The sequence below is a fragment of the Euprymna scolopes genome, chromosome 30 (genome assembly GCF_053919585.1).
Source record: "Euprymna scolopes isolate OS-2025 chromosome 30, ASM5391958v1, whole genome shotgun sequence".
Taxonomy (NCBI): Eukaryota; Metazoa; Mollusca; class Cephalopoda; order Sepiida; family Sepiolidae; genus Euprymna; species Euprymna scolopes.
In genome coordinates, this window is record NC_136511.1 from 40,549,329 (window position 1) to 40,574,762 (window position 25,434).

Sequence of the window (25,434 nt, forward strand, 5' to 3'; positions counted from 1 at the left end):
TAGAAAGCTACTGACGCCTGAAAGTATCCTATACCTCTATAAGGCCACCATTCGCCCATGTATGGAGTATTGTTGTCATATTTGGGCTGGTGCATCTGCTACTAGTCTCTCACTCTTAGACAACGTTCAAAAGAGAGTCGCCAACCTGATAGGCCCTGAACTATCATCCAAGCTTCAGCCTCTGTCCCATCGACGCAATGTAGCATCCCTCTGCCCGTTCTACAAGTACTTTAACGGTGAATGTTCCAACGAGCTACAAACACTTGTACCCCCTCTACGTAAATACCCCCCGACAAACAGTAAAATTCCACCCCGTCCAAGTAGAGATCCCTAGATGTAAGAGAGCCTTCTACTCCAGTAGTTTCTTCCCCAGAACCGCTAGACTTTGGAACTCCCTGCCAGGTTCCTGCTTCCTCAACTGTACTGACATGCAGAAGTTCAAGTGTAACGTGAACCGACATCTTGCTGCCCAACTCCCCACCTAGTACCCTGTAGCCTGTGTCCTTAATAGTAGCCCCGTACATCAAAGTGACAATGTGCCTTGTTAGGGGTGAAATGTAATAATATATACTAGCAGGACCCGTGGAAATTCCACGGTAGTTAAAATCTTTTAAAACACATCAGTAAGAAATTCCTTATTGTTATATTACAAAAATGAACGTATGGAAGCAAGTAGAACAAAGAACTTTAGTTTAAACTTTTATTGAAGGTCAATGCGATCGTAACTGATGCTGTTGATATTGTCAGGAAGTGCTGGTGATGATTGAGGCGGTGACAGGGACGTCGATCAGCTGTTTGGAGTGAGAATAGTGGTCAGTCAGCAGGTTCTTGGGAGTCAGACTGTGAATTTAAAAAAACTGTGTGACATTGTTGACATCGATTTTGTGCAAGTTCTGATGACCCCAAGTTGTTTAATATTTCAGGACATCTTGGATTACATGTATAGGTAAGGAATAGGTCTGGTTTTCCATATTTACAGCAAACTGCCATTGCATCTTGATACAGTTGTGAAAGATTCCTAGGACTTCCTGTAAATGAAGATGGTAGAATAACTGGTACACCAGAATCGCCATCTTCATTCCTTGCTAAATGATCCATTAAGCCAGAATATTGAGCAGCTCTTGGTTGACTTTGATAGCTTTTAATGAAGTTAAATAAGCAACCGTCAACTTTTACATATGCAATAGACTTTTCTATTTATTTTGAATTTTATTCAATGAAGATTTGGAAATTCACAACTATTTTTTAAGTCGAATTATTGATATAGATTTCAATTAATGCATCACAACTTCCTGATAATATAAATAGAACACTTTGAATTTTCTGTACAAACGTTTTTTCCATAAAAACATTGTAATCTGTTATAATATTCGGATTCTTGTGCATTACATGCATATAAAATGAAGTGTTTCTGCACAGTTAAATTTTGATTTTTCGATAATCAAAATGATGTGAGGTAGGTTGTACCTATCAAATTTATGTCAATGTTATATAATTAAGTAAAGTCAAACAGACTGTACACTATTTTTTCATCAAATTATGAATTTTAAATATAAGGAAAGCACTTAAAAAAATTTTTTTTCCAAAATCATATTTTCATCCAAGTTAAATTTTAGATTCCATAGCTGTTCCTGATTGTTTTCATAACACTTCACGGTAAACAATATTCTTAGTATATGTTACACCACGCTTTCTTCCCTGATTATCATCTCTGTGCAGTTGCATGACCTTAAATTTCACACTGTGCTTAGATCGAGCTCTTGAACATGCCACATACAGTTGACCATGAGAAAATACAGGTTGTTGAAGATATATACCAACCTTATCCAAAGTTTGGCCTTGTGCTTTATTGATTGTCAGTGAATATGCTAATCGTATTGCAAACTGTATCCGATGAAATGCAAACGGAACATTTGTATCACTTGGCTTTAACTTAATTCTTGAAATGATAACTGTGGAACCTCTATTAGATCCATTATTTAAAATAGCAAAGATGCTGTTTTGATGACATTCTTTTATTTTCATCCTAGTTCCATTACAAAGTCCTTGATTTATGGATAAATTTCGCAGTTGCATTACTATTGCCCCTATTTTCACATTAAGTCGGTGAGATGACATTCCAGATGGAGTTAATGAATTTATGAACTCGATAGGATAATTTTGAAGTTCAGCATCATCATCGGAGCTGTAATCTGTACTTAAATATGTATTTATGCCTCCGGGAAGATTATTTAGAATTTCTACATTTACTGTTAAACATTCTGTATTTTTTGGAGTCATGATGATTCTATTTTTCATTTCTTGAGGGCTGCAATCAAATATTTCTGAGATTAGAGAACCATTACATACCGAATCATCAGGAACATCTATGCCATCTACAGGAACGTCATTAAGACTGCTCGTTAGTGTACCATTACTAAGATGAAGGAGCCATCTACAAAACTCCTGTTCATTTATGTTAGTTCTGACGTTTTGTGTTAGTTGTAATTGACTGAAATGATGCCACATAGGGCATCTTTTAAGACAGGTGTCTTTAATAGATGTAGGTGATCCATGTGGCACTACTGGCAAAATTTGCCTGAAGTCACCACCAAATATTTTATCGTTACCCATTATATCTTGTAAACATCTATCTATAGCAAGCAGTGCATGATTAGGTATCATAGAGGCTTCGTCTATGATGAATACCATTATCTTTCTCAAAAAAGAAGCATGCTCTGATACAGGAGAAACGTTACAGACACTGGTTTCTGTCAGAGGTACAGGTAGTTTGAATATACTGTGGCGGTTACAGTACTGCTGGAGGTGAAGTAATCATATAACATGTTGAATAAAAAGGTTTTTCCTGATCCGGCTGGGGCATCTAAATAGAAGCAATTGTTGTGTGGGGCTACTTTTTCAGTTGCCATGACAGCCTTGATTATAGTATTAAAGACCTCTAATTGTTCATTGTTTAACAATTCAACATTAGGCCCGTTTGTATTTCGAGTCATATTATCTATTGGAGGATCACCTGTTGGTTCAGGTAAACCCATTGCCTGGCAAGAAGAACCATGCTCATAAAATATTGCTTTTATCAAATGAATAACTGGGGGATATGTATATACACTGGCCCCCGCCCTTTGCGGCCCGGGCGACAAGATCAAAGTGTAGTATCTGTTCCAACAGATACTGCAAGCAAAGACCATATGTGGGGGTAACCCCACATATCTACCTTGGTCAATGTAGGGGCAACCCTTCATACCAACAGTTCCTATCAAACTCCCATTTCCCACTCATCGGGAGCTGATCCCCATTCCCCCCTCTCTCTCTCCACATTAAAAAACGGCCTTGTGCCTAATTTGCTCAATTGGGAAGCAAATAAATACAAACTGGGGGATATGTATAATATATCCACCAGTCCACTACACTTTACCGTAAAATTCGGCTAAAACAATTGTTGACGAATTACCTCCTTTGAATCGATATTGTCTGCTTGTGACAATTGAAGCGAAAACCTTATTAGGTATTAAATGCTAAAACATTTTAATACAGCTGGCTAATTGGCTATATAAAGTAAGTTATTCCGAACTTTGATCTAACATTTTAATAAAAAAAAAAAAAAGCTTAACATTTTCTTGTATCTTTTTTTTATATTAAGAAAAATGTAAGCATCACGCTGAAATAATAAAAATGCCATTCTTAATAAGGGGAGAGGGTTTGACTATTCTAAACCTTCACCTAAATAACCATTTAATGAAAAAAATGTTTAAAATGTTCTTGTATCTTTTTTATAATTTTTGTTAAATAAGAAAAATCAATAAACTTTGATAACACTATTGTAAGAATCATGCTGAAAGCCATTCTTAATATGGGGAGGGGGGTTAATTATTCTAAAACTTTACCTAACAATGTAAAAAAAATAAGGGAAAATATATGTATGAACAATAAATATTTCTTCAGTTAAATAAATTATACTGTAAATCTTTAAATAAGGAATAAATATTTATTTAAACCATAATTATTGAAACAGTATTTTACTGCATAAAAAAAAAACGGTTATGGGGAGAAGGGTTAACTATTTTGAACCTTCACCTAAATAGCGATTTAATGAAAAAAAATTTAATGGTCTTGTATCTTTTTTTTTATAATTTGTTTTAAAATAAAAAAACAAACAAACTTTGATACCGCTATTGTAAAAATCATGCTGAAAGCCATTCTTAATATGGGGAGGGGCGTTAACTAATCTGAAACTTTACCTAACAATGTAATAAAAATAATGGAAAAAATATATGTATGAACAATAAATATTTCTTCAGTTAAATAAATTATACTGAAAATCTTTAAATAGGAAATAAATATTTCTTTAAATAAATTAAATCGTAAGTAATGAAACAAAGTGTTTTATTTCATATTAAAAAAAATGTTGTGTCCATCAAAATAAAACAGACAAAACATAAATAATAACTATGTAAACAACGTGAAGATGTATAAATGTTACAAAATTACTCGATTCGGCATTAAATAACACGAAAAAGGATTGATATGCCGTAAAACAAAAACAAAACAGAACAAGACGTAAAATATGTTTTGACTCTGTATTTGCGAATGGTGACTTTGGTGATTTATTTAAAAAAGTCATTCTTGACTTTTGTAACATTTATTTCGAAACATTTTTTGTTATGTAAGGTTCACTCAAAAGTAAAAAAAAAAAAAAAACAGATAAAGTGGCACAGTAAAAAAAAAAAAAGAAACGAACTCGTAACGTTAAATGTAAAAAATATATTTATTACTGAATAAAATAGAATAATCGTTCCGCATTCACTACAATAATAAACAGAAGACATCGTTAAAAATGTAAGTAAAATACTATTTAAACTGTGGAACGATACCTTCTATGCATAATCGTCTTTAAAATAATCCAGAACCATAAATAGACAGTTCATATATATATATTTTTTGTTGTTGTTCGGGAAGTTTTAGAAAATAAAAGGGTTTAATGATTTTTTAACTAATAAAGAGTGAACAATAAAGGGAGATAATTCACATTAATTAATGTTTGCGATGATGATGACGCGTTTCATTAATTAATGTTTGCGATGATGATGACGTGACACCGTACGTACAAGCAAATTAATATATAGATATATATATTATTACATTTTATATATATATATATATATATATATATATATATATATATATATATATATATATATATATATATAATTTAGAGTTTTTATATTAAAATTTTATTCAGAAAAATATAATTTCCAAAGCAAAAACTTATTGTTTTGACAAAGAACACAATATTTATAGTAATTTCCTTATTCTTTGACCAGAAATTAATTTTTATTTCGAAAATTATATTTTTCTGAATGAAATTTAAATATCAAAACTATAAATTTTAACTTCATCTATCTAGTATATTAAGCAATATTATTTGGCTGGGATTGTATAATATAAAAATATCTCCCAAAAGTATTTTGTAAGACTTGAAGCCACATGATTCATAAATCTGTGATTCAATTCATCTTATTATTCTTATATATATATATATATATATATATATATATATATATATATATATATATGTATGTATGTATGTATAATAAATTCCACAGCCAAACAACGTCGCAGCCCACAAGATCCACAACAGTCAAAGAACCGGAATATATATATATATATATATATATATATATATATATATATATATATATATATATATATATATACCAAGTTATAAGTATTCAAGTAAGAACACTCGTGAATTTAACGAAGTTATTAAGAGTGCTCGATAAAAAATAGCAAGATATATATATTTTTTTATTGATATAGGCAAATTTACATGATCGCAACACTGGACATGCTCATGTTTCAGACAGATGGACGGTAAGACCACAAGTCCTCGCCGGACGACTTAATAAAGTTTGTCTGTCACCGAATAAGTCCTGTTCTTAAATGTCAGTGTCGCGACCATGTAAAAATTTGTCTATATCAATATATATATATACGTACGTCATCTAAAAGTGAACGTAATCTCTCTCGTTCTCTTTATATATATATATATATATATATATATTATATATATATATATATATATATATATATATATATATATATAATGTAATTCTTGGTTTGTTCGTTATTAGTAGTCTAAATAACTACTGAAACGATTGCTTCGACATTTTGGTATAATATGTTAACTGTACCCATGTGTGTTTTTATATATTTCTTTCTAATATATACTTTATATATTATACTTAATTTTCCTTTAATAAATAGGTGGGTTTCTTTGTACCGATGGGCCATTTTTTTTTATTTGGGGACATATTTTTTAATTTACCGCTTGCCGTCACGTGACATCACTTAAAGGAATTTTTGGTCTCACCACGAGAGGCCGTGGTCTCGCTTAATGTAAACAAATTCTTATCATGTCATATGAAATGATTTTTAAAAATATTAGATTCTAAACGGTAAATTTTAAATGGATTTAATCATGTGATTATTTATAATGTAACCATGTGATTGAAATTTAATTTAACCATATTAACAAAATGAATGCCGAGGCTCAAAATGTATAAACATTTGACTCCCTCCCTTTACTTAAAAATTAATCAAAAATCAGGAAATTAACCAATTTTAATAACAAGTTCAGTATTTATCAATCAATGATCGCGGAATTATTTTTTATTTAAATCTTAGTGGAAATGTATTATTTTGTTTAAACAAAAATACCTTTACTAAAGTTATGGTTTTCAGTAGTAAATAAAAAACGCAAGAATTTATTTTTGCTTTTTTTATATAAATAAAGCATCGTAATTTGTAAGAATAAAAAAATAATTTTCACAGGAACATTAAGAAAAAGCTCATAAAGTTCGTATTAATAAATTCGATATAACTCGAAGAAAAATGAATTTCTCGAACTACCGATATTATCATTGAATTAAGCATTGTTTGTTTAATATTTTTACAAAAAAAATTATAATAGCAAAAATATATCTACTTTTTTTTAAATTACAGATTTCGCAGAATTTTTATATGGTAAGCCCGCCGTGAAAACATTTTTCATAACTTTTTTTTTTCACGTGTACAAATATTTTTTCCTTTTGAGAATTAAGTTTAGTCCTTAAACTTTCAAATATAATCAAAACTGTTACATGATAAGGACTGTCCCCTTTTCATGTAAGTATAAAATTGGAGAATTTAGTTAAAATGAAAATGAAATAGCAATAGACAAATTCGAACCTCGTAATTTAGTTTAGAAATAGATTACGTGCGAGAATTTAAAAATGTAAAACAAACATTTGTTTAGAATATAGATAAATATTTCAAGGAAAGAATGTGAACTCTCAAGTTTGTTATGAAATTTTAAATTGAAAGAATGCAGCTTATAAGATAATGTTTTTAACATATTGGATAAATAGGTTACTGAGAAATAGGAAAAGTTTTGGACACGTATGTCCAAAGCACGTGAAAGAAGGCACATGTTTTAACATGTGTATGACGTCACGGAAAATAGAAAGTTCTAGGAATAGAGAAAAAACTTGAGAGTTAGTCAGTCAGTGAAGAAACTCGGAGAGAGACAGTCAGGCGTCTAGGGAGCGAGACGTCACTTCAAGAAAAAAAATGTGAAACTTTGAATTCTTGGTGATGGAAACACGGCCGTGTGACGAAATAAACCATAAAGTGTTTTTTGTAAAGCTCGTCTTGTCTTATGATTCTTACAAAAAGGTAAAGTGGAATTGTATTATATATTTGTGTTATATCTTTACATACACGTCTCAATATCATCATGTCCGACCTGTCTGAACACTATATGTCCTCACTCAAAGAGCTTCTCCTTCTCTTCCATTCTACACAACAAGGAATGAACATTTTAATATATAAGAATCTCTCCTAACATGAACAATATCTCTCTAAGTCTCTTATAAACGAACAATCTCTCTCTCGGAGTCTTGCAACATCCCTCACTGTAATAAGACTCCTTCTAAGCATCTCTCTCTAAGACTCATCTTTTAATAAAACTCTTTTAATAAGACCCCCTATATAACAAAACATTGTCGGAAACCTATAAAAAAATTATGATAAATCGGCTTTCAAAACTAGGTCCCCCTATTCTTCGTTTATTTTTGCTCTTACCTAAAAAATGGATATTAGCAGCAAATCGATCATTGTGGATCATCTTTTTACTATTCTGGAAATTAAAGATTCAATTAGATTCCTATTTCAGTCACCTAAATTATTTAGTGTGAAAGGAGTTTAGGAATTTATATCCAAACCTTAATATTATTTTTACTTAAAAAATAGCATTAATACACTAAGTTAGGGAAAATTTGCATAGAATGCTCTACCTTACGGTTGTAAAAATGTAACGGAAATTAAAATTTCGTTCCCTTTTAAATTCGGTACATTTTTACATTACGTCCAACTCATCGTTCACATTCGACATGTCAACTTTTATTTTTTTATTTTTTCGAGTATGGTTATGGGTGTCTATTCCAAAAGCCGTTCTTAACATAGGGAGTTTGGGGGTGTCTATTCTGAGAGCCGTTCTTTACATGAGCAGATTGGAGTGTTTATTCGTTGTAACCGTACCCAACAACCTATAAACGTCAATATTTCCAATGTGAACGGTAAGTTGTAAAAAATAACGCAAAGATATACCAAACTGACTTTTTCGTTTAAAAATGGAATTATTTCCCTTTCGTTGACAACTTTTCTTTTTTCTTTTTAAAATATTTTGTGTTTTATATATATATATATATATATATATATATATATATATATATATATATATATAAAGTTCATTTGTTGAATGTTATTCTTTTGATTATATTCGTTTGGGAGGGGGCACAATTAACAAAAGATTAAAACGGAGCGAAATTTAAGTTTCCGTTCCATTTTTACAATCACCGTAAAACAGCGCATACTCAGCAAGTTTTATCGTAAGTTATAAACATCTAGATCTGCTTACATTATATTAAAAAGCGAGCGACCCATAAAAAAAATCTAGTAGCTGAGTGTCAAATCTGCTTAAAATATTGAAAAAAAAAGGAAAAAATAGAACCTATCCCAAACATACTGGCAATAATTTGGTTTCGTTCTTCCCTTGAGTATTTCCAATAATGGGGGGTTGATTTACTAGGATTTGTATTAGGAGCTGAGCACTTTTTAAAATTATTAAATTGTTGAATTTGTATTTTAGTTAAATGTGTTAGTTTGAAATCGCTGATAGCCCACTCAAAAATTGAACAAAAGACAAAATTAAAAAGAATGGTACTCATGCAGAATTTGACCGCTCCCCGGATACCAATTATGGTTAAAGTTCGATCGGCAATTACCGGATTCAACCGAGTGTTGTTCAAATGTTGAAACACTACTAAATCAACATTTTATTTATTTTTTTTTGCATAATTAATTAATTAATGATGGGAGTATTTTTCTGTTTATTTCCTTTACATCTGTTGATAAAGAATAATTTGTACATTCTCTTTAAAAAAATCGAACTTTTCTCTATTTTCACCTAACTATTTGCAGTGTTCATATAAAGCATTCATCTGTTCTTTTTATAATAAAAATTCCGTTTCCAAAAAGAAACGTTTACTGCCAACTTTCCTTTAAATAAAAGTGCAAGTTTTCCTGAAAAAAGAAAAAAAAAACAAACAAAAAAAACTTTCACCTAACAATTTATGGTAAAAAAATTGATCTTCTTTTGAGGGGGAAACACAACTTTTATTGATTAAAAAAAATTGCAAAAAATCATAAAAGTAAATAAAACAATACGAAATGCATTTTTCTTGAGTAATGTGTTCTATTTTAACAAACTGAGCCACAGCAATGCGTGGCCGGGTACAGCTAGCATATATATATATATATATATATATATATATATTTATATATATATATGTGTGTGTGTGTGTGTGTGCGTGTGTGTGTACATAGATATGTCATCTAAAACACGGAGATATATCATTTTTAAAGCACATTGTATGTCATCTAAGAATATATATATATATATATATATATATATATATATATATATATATATATATATATACATATCATAATTGTCTATGAGGCATTCTGCTTATCCAATATCCCCACTATCAACTCAATCTTGTGTACAGCATTTTTATAGTGGGAGTGGATAGAGACTGTTAAATAAGAACTCTTATATTGAATAAAATGGAGCGGGGAGTAGACAGAGCAGTCTAAAAAGAAAATGGTCGCCGAGTTCTTAGAATGTGTCCAACAATTTTTGCAAATGATGTTTATGACAATGATTTCATGCAGACTGAAGAATTATCAATATTTCAACTTGTTATGAAGCTGTTTGACAACTTCGAAATGATTTAGTTGATTACCAAACGTCAGTTAATAGTCAATTAGGGGTGTGAACTCTACAATTCACCATGCGCATTGAGCCGTTATTCGTATTCAATTGATGGTTGGAGATGGAAATGTTTAAAAGACGGATTTCATGATTCAATACGAAAATATATATATATTTTTTTTTGAGCGGAGTAAACTTTCCTTGCGATTAATTTATAATTATAATTTAAATATAGAGAAAAGATTTCTTTCGGTTTCAGTTTTTTACACAAAACTCGAATTTAGTGGCCATTTTATTTTTAGGCCACTGTGTCTACCCATTACCAAATAATTTTTCTTTTTCTGAATTAATGATTGTCTATAAACATTTAGTCACAAAAAAAAAAAAAAAAAAAAATAGATGAACAAAACAGGAACACTTGATTTTTTTTTTTTTTTTTTTTTTGCGTAGGATACAAATTGGATAATTTTAAAAAGTAAGTAAATAGATTGCCGAGCATCGGTTAATAGGCAATTCTTGGAGATATGAAATCTGCAATTTACCATGTGTATTGAACCGTTATTTACAATCTATTGGTGGTTGGAGATGAAAATGTTCAAAAGATGAAGTTTACTATCCGATATGAAACCCCCCCTTTTTTTAGCAAAGCAAACTTTTCTTACAATTGTCTTTATAATTTAAAAGTGGAGTAAGAATTTCTTTCAGTTTCAGTTTTTTACATAAAACTCAAATTCAGTAGTCATTTTATTTTAGGCCGCTGTGTCTACACATTACCGTGGAAAAATAATCCTCTGCATAGAGTTTACGCACTTGTGATAGAATACCGATGAAACTGATACATTTTTCATTCAGTCATGAGCGATCCTTCGATGCTCTGGTCGCCACCAATATAAACTAGACGGTGCGTCATATGTTGCACTTGTGGAAAAAGCACAAAAATAACAACCAAAATGATCTTAAATGAAATTAAAATAAAGTTACTTACTAGCTTTTTTCGGGCTTGCTTTCTTAAGATTGTTAACGAATTCCCAGTGGCAACGATGGACTGACCAGAGATTAAACATTTTTTTTTTTGGGGGGGGGGGGAGGGTCTGTTCGTAAAAAAATAAAATAAGATGAAAATAAAAATATAAAATAAAGACTCTTCAAAGAAACGTCTGCGCAGAAACTTAGATCTGACCCTTTCTGAGTCAACCGGAAGCGGAAAAAAGTACTGACATGCGCAGTTTGGAAAAAAATCTATAAAGAACAGTAAGATTTTCTGTTTTCTTAACGCCCGTTCCCCCCTCACACTACTGCCACCAGCACAAAAAATAATGTTAAACAAATAAAAATTTAAAAAGAAGAAAGATGAAGCTTAGAAAAGTACACAACGAAGACCGGATAATCAACTTTTGTCCGATGCTGATTAAAATGGCGACGGCCGAATTAACGTGGCCCGTCATTAATTATTTCCCAGCCGATCGGAGAAGATAGAAGCGTCAGCCATTGTTGTGATTTTTGATTATTTTTAAATCCGTCCTCGTATCTCTATCAAAGGCTTTATCTATCACTTAGGCTGTCATGCTTTACTAATTATCAAGATCCAAAGGCCGCTCGAGGATAATGCGTGTTATTATATTGATTATAATGGCCGCCCAAGATCACGGCTTAATGACCAATGCTTTTAAGAGGATGAGTGGTCTCAGCAATGATAACAAGTGCAGCTTCTGCCACAAGGAAGTGAAGAGTGTGAGTCACGTGACATTAAACTGTAAGGTTCTGCTGGGGGGGGTACTATACGACGCAACGTAACAGAGTGTGCAAATACAATCTGTTGACTATCGAATGTAGCAACAAGTTCTGGAAACATATACAAAAAGAACACTTGAAAACAAGTCATACGCCATCCATTATGACTATGTAATTCCTACAGAAATTAGGAAACGGAGCCATAAGATCTGACATAGTGATATGGGACAAGAAGAGCTGAGATTTTTTTTTTACATGGAGGTCACCACTTATCAAGGCCCGGAAGTCACTCGAGGATAAGGGTTATTGCGTGTACAGTAATCAACGGGATAGTATCGTAGTAATCGTTAGTATCGGAGATTTGATAAAGTATCATTACTTAAGGGGGCGGTTCATCAGGAATTTGTTTGTGTTGGACTTGAAGACATCCAAGTTGTAGTCAGGTGGGAAACAGGCAAAGGGAAGAGAGTTCCACAGGCGTACACTTCTAAGAAAGAAGCTTTGCTCATGGAATCTACGAGTACGTTTCGATTTAGGCACAGATAAGGAGTGGGGAAAATTACTGACAGTGGTTTCAGCTAGGCAGGTGTTTTTCGTGAAAGATTGGCAAAGGGGACCAGATATTGGAGCTCGGACGAGCACTCGCCATGGAAATAACGATAAAACAAAGACAGGCTTGCAATGTCTCTTCTGTGGGAGAGAGGTTGACGGGAAGAGAAAAGGGCATCTCCCACTAAGCCACGAAGTCTATTTTGTACTCTGTCAAGGCAGATGCACCCTTAGTAGAAATTAGTGTCCCCAATGATGCTGAGTTAAAGAAGATCTTATGTATGATATGAAAAGAAACCGGAATCTTAGGAAGATCGCTATCATTCCAGTAATTATAGGAGTAACTGGATTCATTAAAAAGAATTTCAAAAACTACCTAGCAAATATATCCAGTGAACCAAGTGTAAGAGAGATTCAAGTGGACTCAAAGGAACGGCGAGAACCTTAAAAAGATCTCTCAGTTGAAATATATAAGATAACTGGTGAATGTTTGGGACCCGGAATAAGCAAACAATTGGATATGTTTCTCCCTTCTCGCCGCATGAAGAAGGGGTAGAAAAGCGAGCGCACAAGAGGAAGTGCAATCTGCCTCTCCCTCCAGAATGTCTGAGCAGCCCGCCAGTATTTCCTGATAGGCGCTCCTCAGGTGATTAGCAATAAATTAATCCTTTCTCAAAGTGAGAAGGTAAAACCTTGGAGGATGAACCTCCTATAGCTACACAGGACAATACTGCAGCCGGACAGAGCAGAGCAGTTCTTACAGTAGCAGCCACAAGTTCGTTATACTGATTGTTGAAGACGTATCCGCGACTGGTATATAATGCCCCTCCCCATGAAGTAAACTAATGTGGCTCTGAAGACGGCAAAGATGACTATTTGGATAGGTGCCAATTCTACGATAGAATTTTGTGCCAACAAACGACACGAGATAAAAACAAAAAGATAGAAGGAGCTGGATACTCATTAAAAAATGAATTGTGGCCATTTGCGCCATTGTTAGGAGTATACAATTATGCAATGATGAAAGCCAAAATAATGAACTTGTATTGATCATACTTCTTTATAATAGAGACTTCCTGTCGGTATGTTTATAACCAAAACGGAATATTCCTTAATAGGGGGCGTAGTCTTAAATGATAGATCACAGAAAGAATTGAATTAAAAACAAAAATATCAATATGGCGGCCAAATACTATTCACACCTGGTGACCGCACAGCAAGGATATATAATGGCATTAATCGGCAAAATAATTAGCAATCATAAATCTGTAGTTGACATTAAATTATCAGCGTGCGATCCATATGACCAATGTGATCATTATTTTATACTAATGGATCAACATTTATCAAGGACAAAGGGCGACTCGGTTGACTGACTGAATGAATGAAAAAATGTAGTGTCGGCATAAATTGGCGCCACACCAAATAATCAAGGAAGGTCAAGGAGGATGGAAAGACCGAAGAGAGAACGTACTACCAGATGTCCACTAGTGCGACTAGACTGGGACCTTGGGGAGGCTTATTACCACCCAGATTTTAGTGAAGACCAATTGTCGCTACCAACGATAAATCAATCGTATACGGCTATTGCGATAATACGAACTAATTTGCAAAGGTTATCGAAAGAATTGGTGAGTACTGGAAATATGAAGAAACTTGTTGTCAGTCAGACTTCAGGGAATACCATAAATTTTTCTCAAGTAACAATAATAAAGAATTAAAACGATGGATGGAACAGATAAAATTTTAGTATTCTACTGGACAATTCGATAACAAAATTGACAATAAATGCAACATTTTTCTTTTAAAAATTCTCTCTCTACCTTTCTCTATCAATCTATACTGTGATACTATAGGTGTCCCACCTCAGATTCCCGACTCAGTGGAGTGTTAGGAAGTGAGTCATAAAAAGAGGAACAAGTTAGTGGAAGTAAATGACGCAGGACAATAGTTAAAAATGATTCACCAAAGCACACAAACGCGATAGGATGAATATCAAATGTAAGATAAATAGTCAGCTGAGAGGCCGAATCATTTTCCGCCTAGACAAAAGACCGGACATTGGATTTCCGATCCTGAAGACGATATATTTAGAAGTTTTGATTTAGTTTACGATAGTTTTCTGTTTGCGATAGTTAACGACAGTTTGCGGCTCGGCGGAGATCAAGCAGAGCCTTAGCAGACCTAATCCCTTTTGCTAGTGATAAATAAACAATCATGTGTAAGTCACGTAGAGACGAGAAATACACGCATATACATATGGTCCCATTAATATAGAGATGTAGTTGTCTGTGAACATCATTAATAAATGCGCCAAATAAATATTAGCATTATTATTAGTAATATTTGTAGTATTGTGGTTTAAGATCATATCTCATGATTCCGTAGAATAGCGTCATATTTTATAATGTATTTTTTTTTGTACCGAATTTTATCCGTTTAGAGTTGCAATGGTTAGATGTCGGCATTTATCTTGTGGCAAGTATTTGAGGAAATCTGAAAGAATTTGACTGGATTCCTCTCTTTATTTCCTGTAAAAGAATCCAGAAGTTAGGTTAAGATATAACTGGCAAAAAGGCAAAAGCTTATTAAATATTATTTAGAGAGTTTTGCTAAAAGAATGGCCCCCATATGCAGGGGAGATGGTTCGTTTGTTGGTTGATTGATTGGTTGGTTTAATCATGTGACATCGAAAGGATTTGAAGTAAGATATCAGTTACCGTGTAAAAGTTACAAAGAAAACATATAACATTGTCGTTATAGAAAACTAGTCGCCTAAACCTCCAGGACGTAACGTTTTTATTATTACTGTTGAGTCACTACATATCGAGGCCAAAAACCACTCGCGGTACGGGTTAATGAGATGAAATAATTTTCGATCGAGAGATGAGGAACACTATAGAAGTACTAACACAGCCAAACTTCCACGGAAAACACTATCTGAAGCCACTATCAATTATCTGTGCCTAAACCTAAACGTAGATTCCACGAACAAAGCTTTTTTCCTAGAACTGCACGCCTGTGGAACTCTCTTCTGTTTCCCTGCTTTCCAGCTGACTACAATATGGTCGTCTTCAAATCCAACGTAAACAAGTTCTTGATAAGCCGTTCCCCTTAAGTAACCCAATTTACCAAATTTCCACTACTAACGATTACTACGATATTGACCCATTGACTACTGTACACTCATCGACCCTTATCCTCGAGTAGCCTCCGGGCCTTGATAAGTGGTGACACCTATGTAAAAAAAAAAAAAAATGTAAATTTCATATTAAATCCATTTTAATGCTTTCCTTTTCTAAATTTTTTTGTTATTGTAATTTAAGTTTCATCATTTATGGTAAAATATTTTTGGATTAACTAGAGATGAAACGAGTTTATCTTAATCGTGACCAATGAAATAGACATTCATAGATTCTATATTTATTTTATTATTTGTTTTTATTGAAATCCTTTGAGATGAGTAATTTGCGTATTTATTTATTTATTTATTTATTTGCGGACTGTTATCCTCATCTTTATAGTTGTTGTGAAAAAAAAATTAAATAAATGATTCGCCCCATTAAATAATCCAATTTAGCAAATTTCCACTACTAACGATTACTATGATATTGTCCCATTGACTACCGTACACTCATTAACCCTTATCCTCGAGTAGCCTCCTAGCCTTGAAAAGTGATGACTCCAATAAAAAAAAAACGGCATGAACTGCGTTTGATTATTTATGAGGTAGTTTTTGATAAGAATTTGTTAAAATTAGATTTAAAAGCAACCAAGCTGTAATTTACAGTGCGGCAGCCTCGCAGTAATGTGTTCCACAGATGGGAAGGAAAGAATTTTTGTTTATAGAAATTCCACCCGACGGATAATTACTTTCCGTTGTGGTAGAAGTCAAGTTCTTGCTGTGTATGTATCACAACGTTGGAAAGCAACCTTGAACAAAAGGGAAATAATAAAGATTATTCAAGGTCGTAAAATTGTTTGAATATTTTGCCATGTACTTCACTAACATATATATATATATATATATATATATATATATATATATATATATATATACTAGTTGGCGGTCCGGCATTGTCCGGTGCATACAAAATTGATGATATTTTAATTTATGCAAATTGCGTATGCATTATCATAGAATCAATATTTTATTGATTATTATATATTACGAGGAATAATTTGCCGGGTGGACTAATTCGCAAAAAAAAAAAAAGTTAAAATATTAAAAAAATAATAAAGATAATTTCGTTCACCAAATTCCGTCTATGTCTGTTTACAATATCACGTCAGCTGATATGTAGGCTTGACGATGAATGTCCTGAAAAGTCAAATGTGATTAATGCTTAGTTTTAAAATATACAAACGAAGCAATGATCTGCGGCGATTTTAAATGGTACCTCTTCTTTTATCGTAAATTGGACTCATTAATAAGAAAAAAAAATTATAACAAAATGGTGAGGTGCACACAGACTTGAACTTAATTTAATATGTCGTCGAATGCGCTACCACTAAGTTATATCTCCAGATTGTAATAAATTAATTATTTTGAAGAAGAAATGATTTGAAATTTTATTATCTCCCTTTTCCGGTGTAACGTAAAATATTCCCCTGTAAAAATTATTCTTTTTATTTATAAGCGAGAAAACTATTTTTTAGATCGGATTTTTTCGATTTTCGATACTTATCGGATGAATTTCTGAACAAAACATGTCTAAGAACACTGCCAGGGCACAATATAATAATCAATAGAGAATTAACTCTGTAATAACGAATATGAAATTTGCATAAATTAAAATATCATATTTAAGCATATTTTACGACCGGGCAACGCTGTACGGTGTGCTAGATTGCATATATAATCGATGTTTTTCCTTGGAGATTCAGAAAAAAATATCAGTTATTCCAACTAAGATATACGATAACGGTGTTATTTCCTAGTTTAGTTATTATCAGTAATTTACCATTCATTATTATTGTCGCCGAGCATTTTTTTCTGCAATCAGTAATTCATATTTACGACAAAATTACGTTGAGACACCGGCTTCAATTAGATCAACAAGGTTAAGCATCGATGAAACTAGTCAGTACCAAAATGAGTGACCATTTGGGAATACCAGGCGCTGTATGTGCTCTCCAATTATCTCGGCATTGTTTCCAGTCGTCATAGATTTCTCTTTGCCACTGGAATTAAGCAGTGCCGATTCAGGAGAGGTGCGGTTGGTGAATGCGTAACCCTTGCTTCACAATTATACGTGACGCGCAGGCACTCTTACAGGGACTATCCATCCATAGACAGAACGAAGACCAGTTTTTAATTGATATATTTATAGACTGCAATTAAACTCAAGCAGCTAAAAGCTAGAACGAGTATATTTTTAATGTTTTTTCTTCTTCATCCGTTTTTGCTTTTGTCGGTGGAAAAGAAATCTTTCTAATCTGAGGAAATGATAGTTTGGTTCCAATCTATTGCCTCGGTACACTACCTGTTAACGGCCATGATGCGTCCGGTGTTCTCCTGGACATTGGTCGTTTTCAGGCTGATCACATCGTCTGGCAGCCTGTTCCACAGTGCCGTCACTTTAACAGAAAAAGACGCCTTCAGAGGATTAAACCGAAATCATGTATTTATTTTTGTAGGAGTTGAATGGAAGGAAGTGTGGGAGCCTTCACTAGTCTCACACAAAAACACGCGTTCACATCTCAAGCTATATTACTTGTCATATACATACGCGCACACAAAAATACGTGCGTACGTCCACACACGTACATATATTCACGTTCGCGTATATACACTCACATTCACGTGTATACACACACACACACGCTAACATGTACTCACATACGCGCACACGTACGCACACAAGGACAACGTCACTTCCCCTTTCAAAGGAAATCCACACATGCGCAAAAGACCACCGGAAACAAATATAAAAGCAAGAGCAATAAGCTGCTTCCTCCCTTTTCGGACCAGCTCTCGAGCTGACAGGTTCGGCTAACCAGCCGCCTCCCTTTTGGGAGGCGCACGCCCACGCGCGTCACGTCCCCTGCTACTATGTATGGGGCACGAGCTAACAGACAGTACGTACAATTTACATGTTTTCTATCTCCATGGCCTGGATTGACTTTTTTTCATTTTCTCTCTCTATATATACTACAATAGACTTTCCTCCTCATCCGCTAACAGCGAGAGACGCACACCAAACTGGATTGACTTTCTCTCTTTCTCTCTCTACGACAATAGACTTTCCTTCTCACCAGTAAACAGCGAGAGACGCTCGCCAAACTAAACACGTGTAGTAGCTTTTTCTTTCACTTGTTTCTTCACGAAATAAATTCCTGTTGGTTTAATTCAATTTAACACGTAGTTCGTCTCTTCCTCGAGACAATTCATTTTCCCTATTTTGCACCACCACTAAAGAAGTATGGTAAATGTTACTTCGCGCTACAACTGAACACTGATCACTCTAATTTGGTTTTTAGGGGTACTCTACTGTGATAAGACTCTACTGTGATAAGACTCTACTGTGATAAGACATCGCACTACTCCCGTTCGCACGCGAACGTATCATGTAAGAAAAACACTACCGAAGGCGGTGAAATAGCACAAAATAGTCCCAAGGTTTAGGGGTTAATACCATGTAAACGGTAAATTTGCGGCGGGTTTGATTATCAGATTCGTTGTCAGCGACCTCGAATACCCCTAAAAAACAAATTATAGTTCTGTTGTAACGTAAGATAACATTTACCGGAAGTATGAAAGATTTGTTTTAATGAAAGAATATTTTTTTAACTTCATTTTATTTCAACCGAAGTTCTCATGAATCAAGTGGTCCCCTTCCTGGGACAAACACGTGATCTCTATATGAGATGCACAGATATTCGAATATTCTATTAAAGTTCCCTTTTACCTCTCAAATACTGAGTTAGTAAAGAAGATGAGAACAATTTTCGGCGCTTCTCCACTATTAGGACGAAATTTCGGAAATCGTAAAACTGAATTTCATATAAAAACAATGGTATCTACGCAGTCTTCGCATTTTAAGATGATTATATAAAAAAAAAAAATTACGAAAATCGATAAGGTGGAAAATTATTTATTAAAGAAAATAGAAAATAGAATTGCAAGAAAACGATAGTAAGATACAGGAAAGTTCAAAAGGGAAGTAATTTCGTGTCTCGATTTACACAAGATGGCGGTAATTTTTCATCTGCTAACACGATTAAAGTTGTTTTTTTTAATAATTCAGTAACATTCAGGTAATTTCGACTGCATAATTTACAAGCTACCATTGTAACTTATTAGAATTGACAAAAAAAAAAAAATCAGTAGAAACCATTGTTTTTATCTGAAAACTCTATTTATCGACTGCAAAATTTCCTCCTAATAGTGTAGAAGGGTCCAATTTTACTCTCTCCAAGTGACAATTTAAATATGTTATATCAGGTTGACAAGAAAGTTCTTGCGGTTTTTAACTTTTAAATTCAGATGAACATATTTCGGTTCAGACAAAAAATTATTGATCGAAATAAGGACCATCTGAATCAACACATTTTTCCAACGCAAAACAAGTGTATTTGTGCCAGTAACGTAAAAATCTTGCATTCTGGTGGCGATGAAGTCGCTGAAGGCGTTTTTGATATCAGTTTGTTTTTTAAAGCATTTCTTACGCAGAAAGTTGTCAAGACGCTAGAAAAAGTGGTAGTCGGTAGGTGAGAGGTCCAGAGAGTATGGCGGATGAGGCTGATTTTCGTAGCTCAATTCGTTCAACTTCTGCAGGGTCGGTTTAGCAACGTGCGGTCGGGCATTGTCGTGGAGACGAATTGGGCCTTTTCTGTTGAGTAATGCTGGGTGTTGTTGTCGAAGTTTCTGATGCATTTCATCCATCTGTTGGCAGTACTTCTTCCGTTGTAATGTTTCGCCTGCATTCAAAAACTGTAATGGGTGAGACCGCTCACAGACTACCAAACAGCACGACCTTCTTTTGGTGCAATTCTGGCTTTGGGAAGTGTCGTGGAGCTTTGTCAGCGTCTAACCACTGAGCTGAGCGTCGCCGGTTGTCGTAAAATACCCACTTTTCATCGCAGGTCACAATCCAGTCTAGAAACGGGCCGTTCTTGTTGCGTAAAAGAAGGGAAGATGACACTTCATAACGGCTTTTCTTTTGGTTGTCGTTCAATTTGTGAGGAACCCATTTATCAAGTTTTTTTTTTGTCTTTCCAATCTCTCTCAAGTAGTTGGAAATCGTCGTATACGTTACGTCTAATTCAGAAGCAAGTTCTTGGACAATTGTGTATGGATTGGCTTGGACTAAGGCTCTTAATTGATCGTTGTCAATATCCGACCGTCGACCTTTATGCCATCATCTTCAAGACTCTCGTCGCCGCCACGAAATTTTTTAAACCACCATTGTGCGTTTAATAGTGGTTCCTGTTAGAAACGCTTCGTTGATATTGTGAGCTGTTTCAGCAGCTTTTTGGCCTAACTTGAATTGAAATAAGAAAATTCTGTGAATTTGCTTTTTTCCATTTTGTATTCAACGTTCTTAAAAGAAGACATAATTGTTTTAAAACGATTATAATTTAAACGATTAGATAGAACGAAAAAAAAAAACGCCCTTTAAAATAATATATAAAGTAAAGGTATTACGATAAAAACTTATTTGAAAATACATCATTTGAAATCAAAATTTAAAATTCAGCAAGAACTTTCATATCTACCTAATATATTTGGGTGACACTGACCATTGAGACGGAGATTGCCGACAGAGTCGTACGCGAATTGTTTCGTCGAGAGAACTGTGATAGAACCCAGCTATAAACAACAGAGTCAGTCTTAACTTAGATATTGAACTTGAAAAATGAAGTATTGGCTCGGACGTAGAGACACCAGCCATAAGACCCCCCCACACACACGTGACTATATAGTATACAATTTTTCGGGTTTGTATTACTGTACACCTATATTCGAAAACGTTGTCAAAAAACAAATATATAACAAATAAATGTTATCAAAGGCAACATAAGCTACTTTTCTATCTAACTGGATAATTTTTGAGTGCTTTTATTTAATGTAACGTGTTTATTCAGCTCTAAAAGCATACAGTGTTTACAGATGTATTTGAAAATTGCAAATGGCGAGGCACTCTCTAGTAAACGCGGTAAGTTTGGGAAAATGAGTTAAAACTAAAAAATAAATAAACAAAATACTGTTAAAACTTCACTGAATATATGTCAGCCTATTTACGGTAGCATATATTGAGCGAGTTTCTAACAGTATATTTTTAATTTTTTTAGCTTTAACTAATTTTACCAAACTTACCGTGTTCACCAGAGAGTGCCCGAACATTTGCAATTTTCAAATACATCGGTAAACACCGTATGTTTTTGAACTGAATAAACATGTTACATTAAATAAAAACACTAAAAAAAGTGTCCAGTTAGATAGAAAAGTAACTTATTTTGCCTTTGATAAATTTATTTGTTATATATTTGTTTTTTTGCCAACTTTTTCGAATCTATGTGTATAGCAATACAAACCCAATTTTTTTTAATGTGCATATCGTTACGTTTCTTAATTTTTTTAATGTGCGTATCGTTATGTTTCTGAATTTTTTAATGTTTCTGAATTTTTTTAATGTGCATATCGTTACGTTTCTGAATTTTTTTGATGTGCGTATCGTTACGTTTCTGAATTTTTTGATGGCATATCGTTACGTTTCTGAATTTTTTTAATGTGCATATCGTTACGTTTCTGAAGTTTTTTAATGTGTGTATCGTTACGTTTCTGACTTTTATTGATGGCATATCGTTACGTTTCTGAATTTTTTTAATGTGCATATCGTTACGTTTCTGAATTTTTTAATGTACGTATCGTTACGTTTCTGAAATTTTTTAATGTGCGTATCGTTACGTTTCTTGATTTTTTTAATGTGCATATCGTTACGTTTCTGAATTTTTTTAATGTGCGTATCGTTACGTTTCTGTATTTTTGCATTGTACGTATCGTTACGTTTTTGAAATTTTTTTAATGTGCGTATCGCTACGTTTCTGAATATTTTGATTTGCGTATCGTTACGTTTCTGAATTTTTTTGATGTGCGTATCGTTACGTTTCTGAATTTTTTTAATGTGCATATCGTTACGTTTCTGAATTTTTTTAATGTGCGTATCGTTACGTTTCTGAATTTTTTTATGTGCATATCGTTACGTTTCTGATTTTTTTAATGCGCATATCGTTACGTTTCTGAATTTTTTAATGTGCATATCGTTACGTTTCTGAATTTTTTAATGCATATCGTTACGTTTCTGAATTTTTTAATTTGCATATCGTTACGTTTCTGAAATTTTTAATGTGCTTATCGTTACGTTTCGTAATTTTTTAATGTGCATATCGTTACGTTTCTGAATTTTTTTGATGTGCATATCGTTACGTTTCTGAATTTTTAAATGTGCGTATCATTACGTTTCTGAAATTTTTTAATGTGCGTATCGTTTCAAAATTTTTTTAATGTGCGTATCGTTACGTTTCTGAATTTTTTTAATGTGCGTATCGTTACGTTTCTAAATTTTTTTAATGTGCGTATCGTTACGTTTCTGAATTTTTTTTAATGTGCGTATAGTTACGTTTCTGATTTTTTTTGATGTGCGTATCGTTACGTTTCTGAATTATTTTAATGTGCTTATCGTTACGTTTCTAAATTTTTAAATGTGCGTATCGTTACGTTTCTGAATTTTTTTAATGTGCATATCGTTACGTTTCTGAATTTTTTTGATGTGCATATCGTTACGTTTCTGACTTTATTAATGTGCATATCGTTACGTTTCTGAATTTTTTTAATGTGCATATCGTTACGTTTCTGAATTTTTTTAATGTGCGTATCGTTACGTTTCTGAATTTTATTGATGGCATATCGTTACGTTTCTGAATTTTTTTAATGTGCGTATCGTTACGTTTCTGAATTTTTTAATGTACGTATCGTTACGTTTCTGAAATTTTTTAATGTGCGTATCGTTACGTTTCTTGATTTTTTTAATGTGCATATCGTTACGTTTCTGAATTTTTTTAATGTGCGTATCGTTACGTTTCTGTATTTTTGCATTGTACGTATCGTTACGTTTTTGAAATTTTTTTAATGTGCATATAGTTACGTTTCTGATTTTTTTTGATGTGCGTATCGTTACGTTTCTGAATTATTTTAATGTGCTTATCGTTACGTTTCTGAATTTTTTTTAATGTGCGTATCGCTACGTTTCTGAATATTTTGATTTGCGTATCGTTACGTTTCTGAATTTTTTTGGTGTGCGTATCGTTACGTTTCTGAATTTTTTTAATGTGCATATCGTTACGTTTCTGATTTTTTTTAATGTGCGTATCGTTACGTTTCTGAATTTTTTTATGTGCATATCGTTACGTTTCTGATTTTTTTAATGCGCATATCGTTACGTTTCTGAATTTTTTAATGTGCATATCGTTACGTTTCTGAATTTTTTAATGCATATCGTTACGTTTCTGAATTTTTTAATTTGCATATCGTTACGTTTCTGAAATTTTTAATGTGCTTATCGTTACGTTTCGTAATTTTTTAATGTGCATATCGTTACGTTTCTGAATTTTTTTGATGTGCATATCGTTACGTTTCTGAATTTTTAAATGTGCGTATCATTACGTTTCTGAAATTTTTTAATGTGCGTATCGTTTCAAAATTTTTTTAATGTGCGTATCGTTACGTTTCTGAATTTTTTTAATGTGCGTATCGTTACGTTTCTAAATTTTTTTAATGTGCGTATCGTTACGTTTCTGAATTTTTTTTAATGTGCGTATAGTTACGTTTCTGATTTTTTTTGATGTGCGTATCGTTACGTTTCTGAATTATTTTAATGTGCTTATCGTTACGTTTCTAAATTTTTAAATGTGCGTATCGTTACGTTTCTGAATTTTTTTAATGTGCATATCGTTACGTTTCTGAATTTTTTTGATGTGCATATCGTTACGCTTCTGACTTTATTAATGTGCATATCGTTACGTTTCTGAATTTTTTTAATGTGCATATAGTTACGTTTCTGAATTTTTTAATGTGCGTATCGTTACGTTTCTGAATTTTATTGATGGCATATCGTTACGTTTCTGAATTTTTTAATGTGCGTATCGTTACGTTTCTAAATTTTTTAATGTACGTATCGTTACGTTTCTGAAATTTTTTAATATGCGTATCGTTACGTTTCTTGATTTTTTTTAATGTGCGCATCGTTACGTTTCTGAATTTTTTTAATGTGCGTATCGTTACGTTTCTGTATTTTTTTAATGTGCCTATCGTTACATTTCTGATTTTTTTAATGTGCATAGCGTTACGTTTCTAAATTTTTAAATGTGCATATCGTTACGTTTCTGAATTTTTTTAATGTGCATATCGTTACGTTTCTGAATTTTTTTGATGTGCATATCGTTACGTTTCTGATTTTTTTAATGTGCGTATCGTTATGTTTCTGAATTTTTTAATGTGCGTATCGTTACGTTTCTAAATTTTTTAATGTGCGTATCATTACGTTTCTGAAATTTTTTAATGTGCCTATCGTTACGTTTCTAAATTTTTTAATGTGCATATCGTTACGTTTCTGAATGTTTTAAATGTGCGTATCGTTACGTTTCTAATTTTTTTTAATGTGTATATCGTTACGTTTCAAAATTTTTTTAATGTGCGTATCGTTACGTTTCTGAATTTTTTTAATGTGCGTATCGTTACGTTTCTAAATATTTTTAATGTGCGTATCGTTACGTTTCTGAATTTTTTTAATGTGCGTATTGTTACGTTTCTGAATTATTTTAATGTGCGTATCGTT

General features: G+C 33.0%; 1 protein-coding gene across 2 annotated transcripts in view; it reads right to left on the reverse strand.

Moving 5' to 3' along the window:
* LOC145254763 (uncharacterized) overlaps positions 1-25,434 on the reverse strand; it is a 125,922-nt gene that overhangs the window by 76,797 nt on the left and 23,691 nt on the right. Inside the window, exon 1 of one of the 2 annotated variants that reach the window (XM_080113524.1) lies at positions 11,301-11,502. The exons of the other annotated variant lie outside the window; for it this stretch is intronic. Coding sequence (XP_079969650.1) covers positions 11,301-11,379 — 79 coding nt within the window. The 5' untranslated portion in view covers positions 11,380-11,502. Of the gene's footprint in view, positions 1-11,300; positions 11,503-25,434 lie in introns of those variants that run through there. 2 annotated transcript variants of the gene reach the window in all.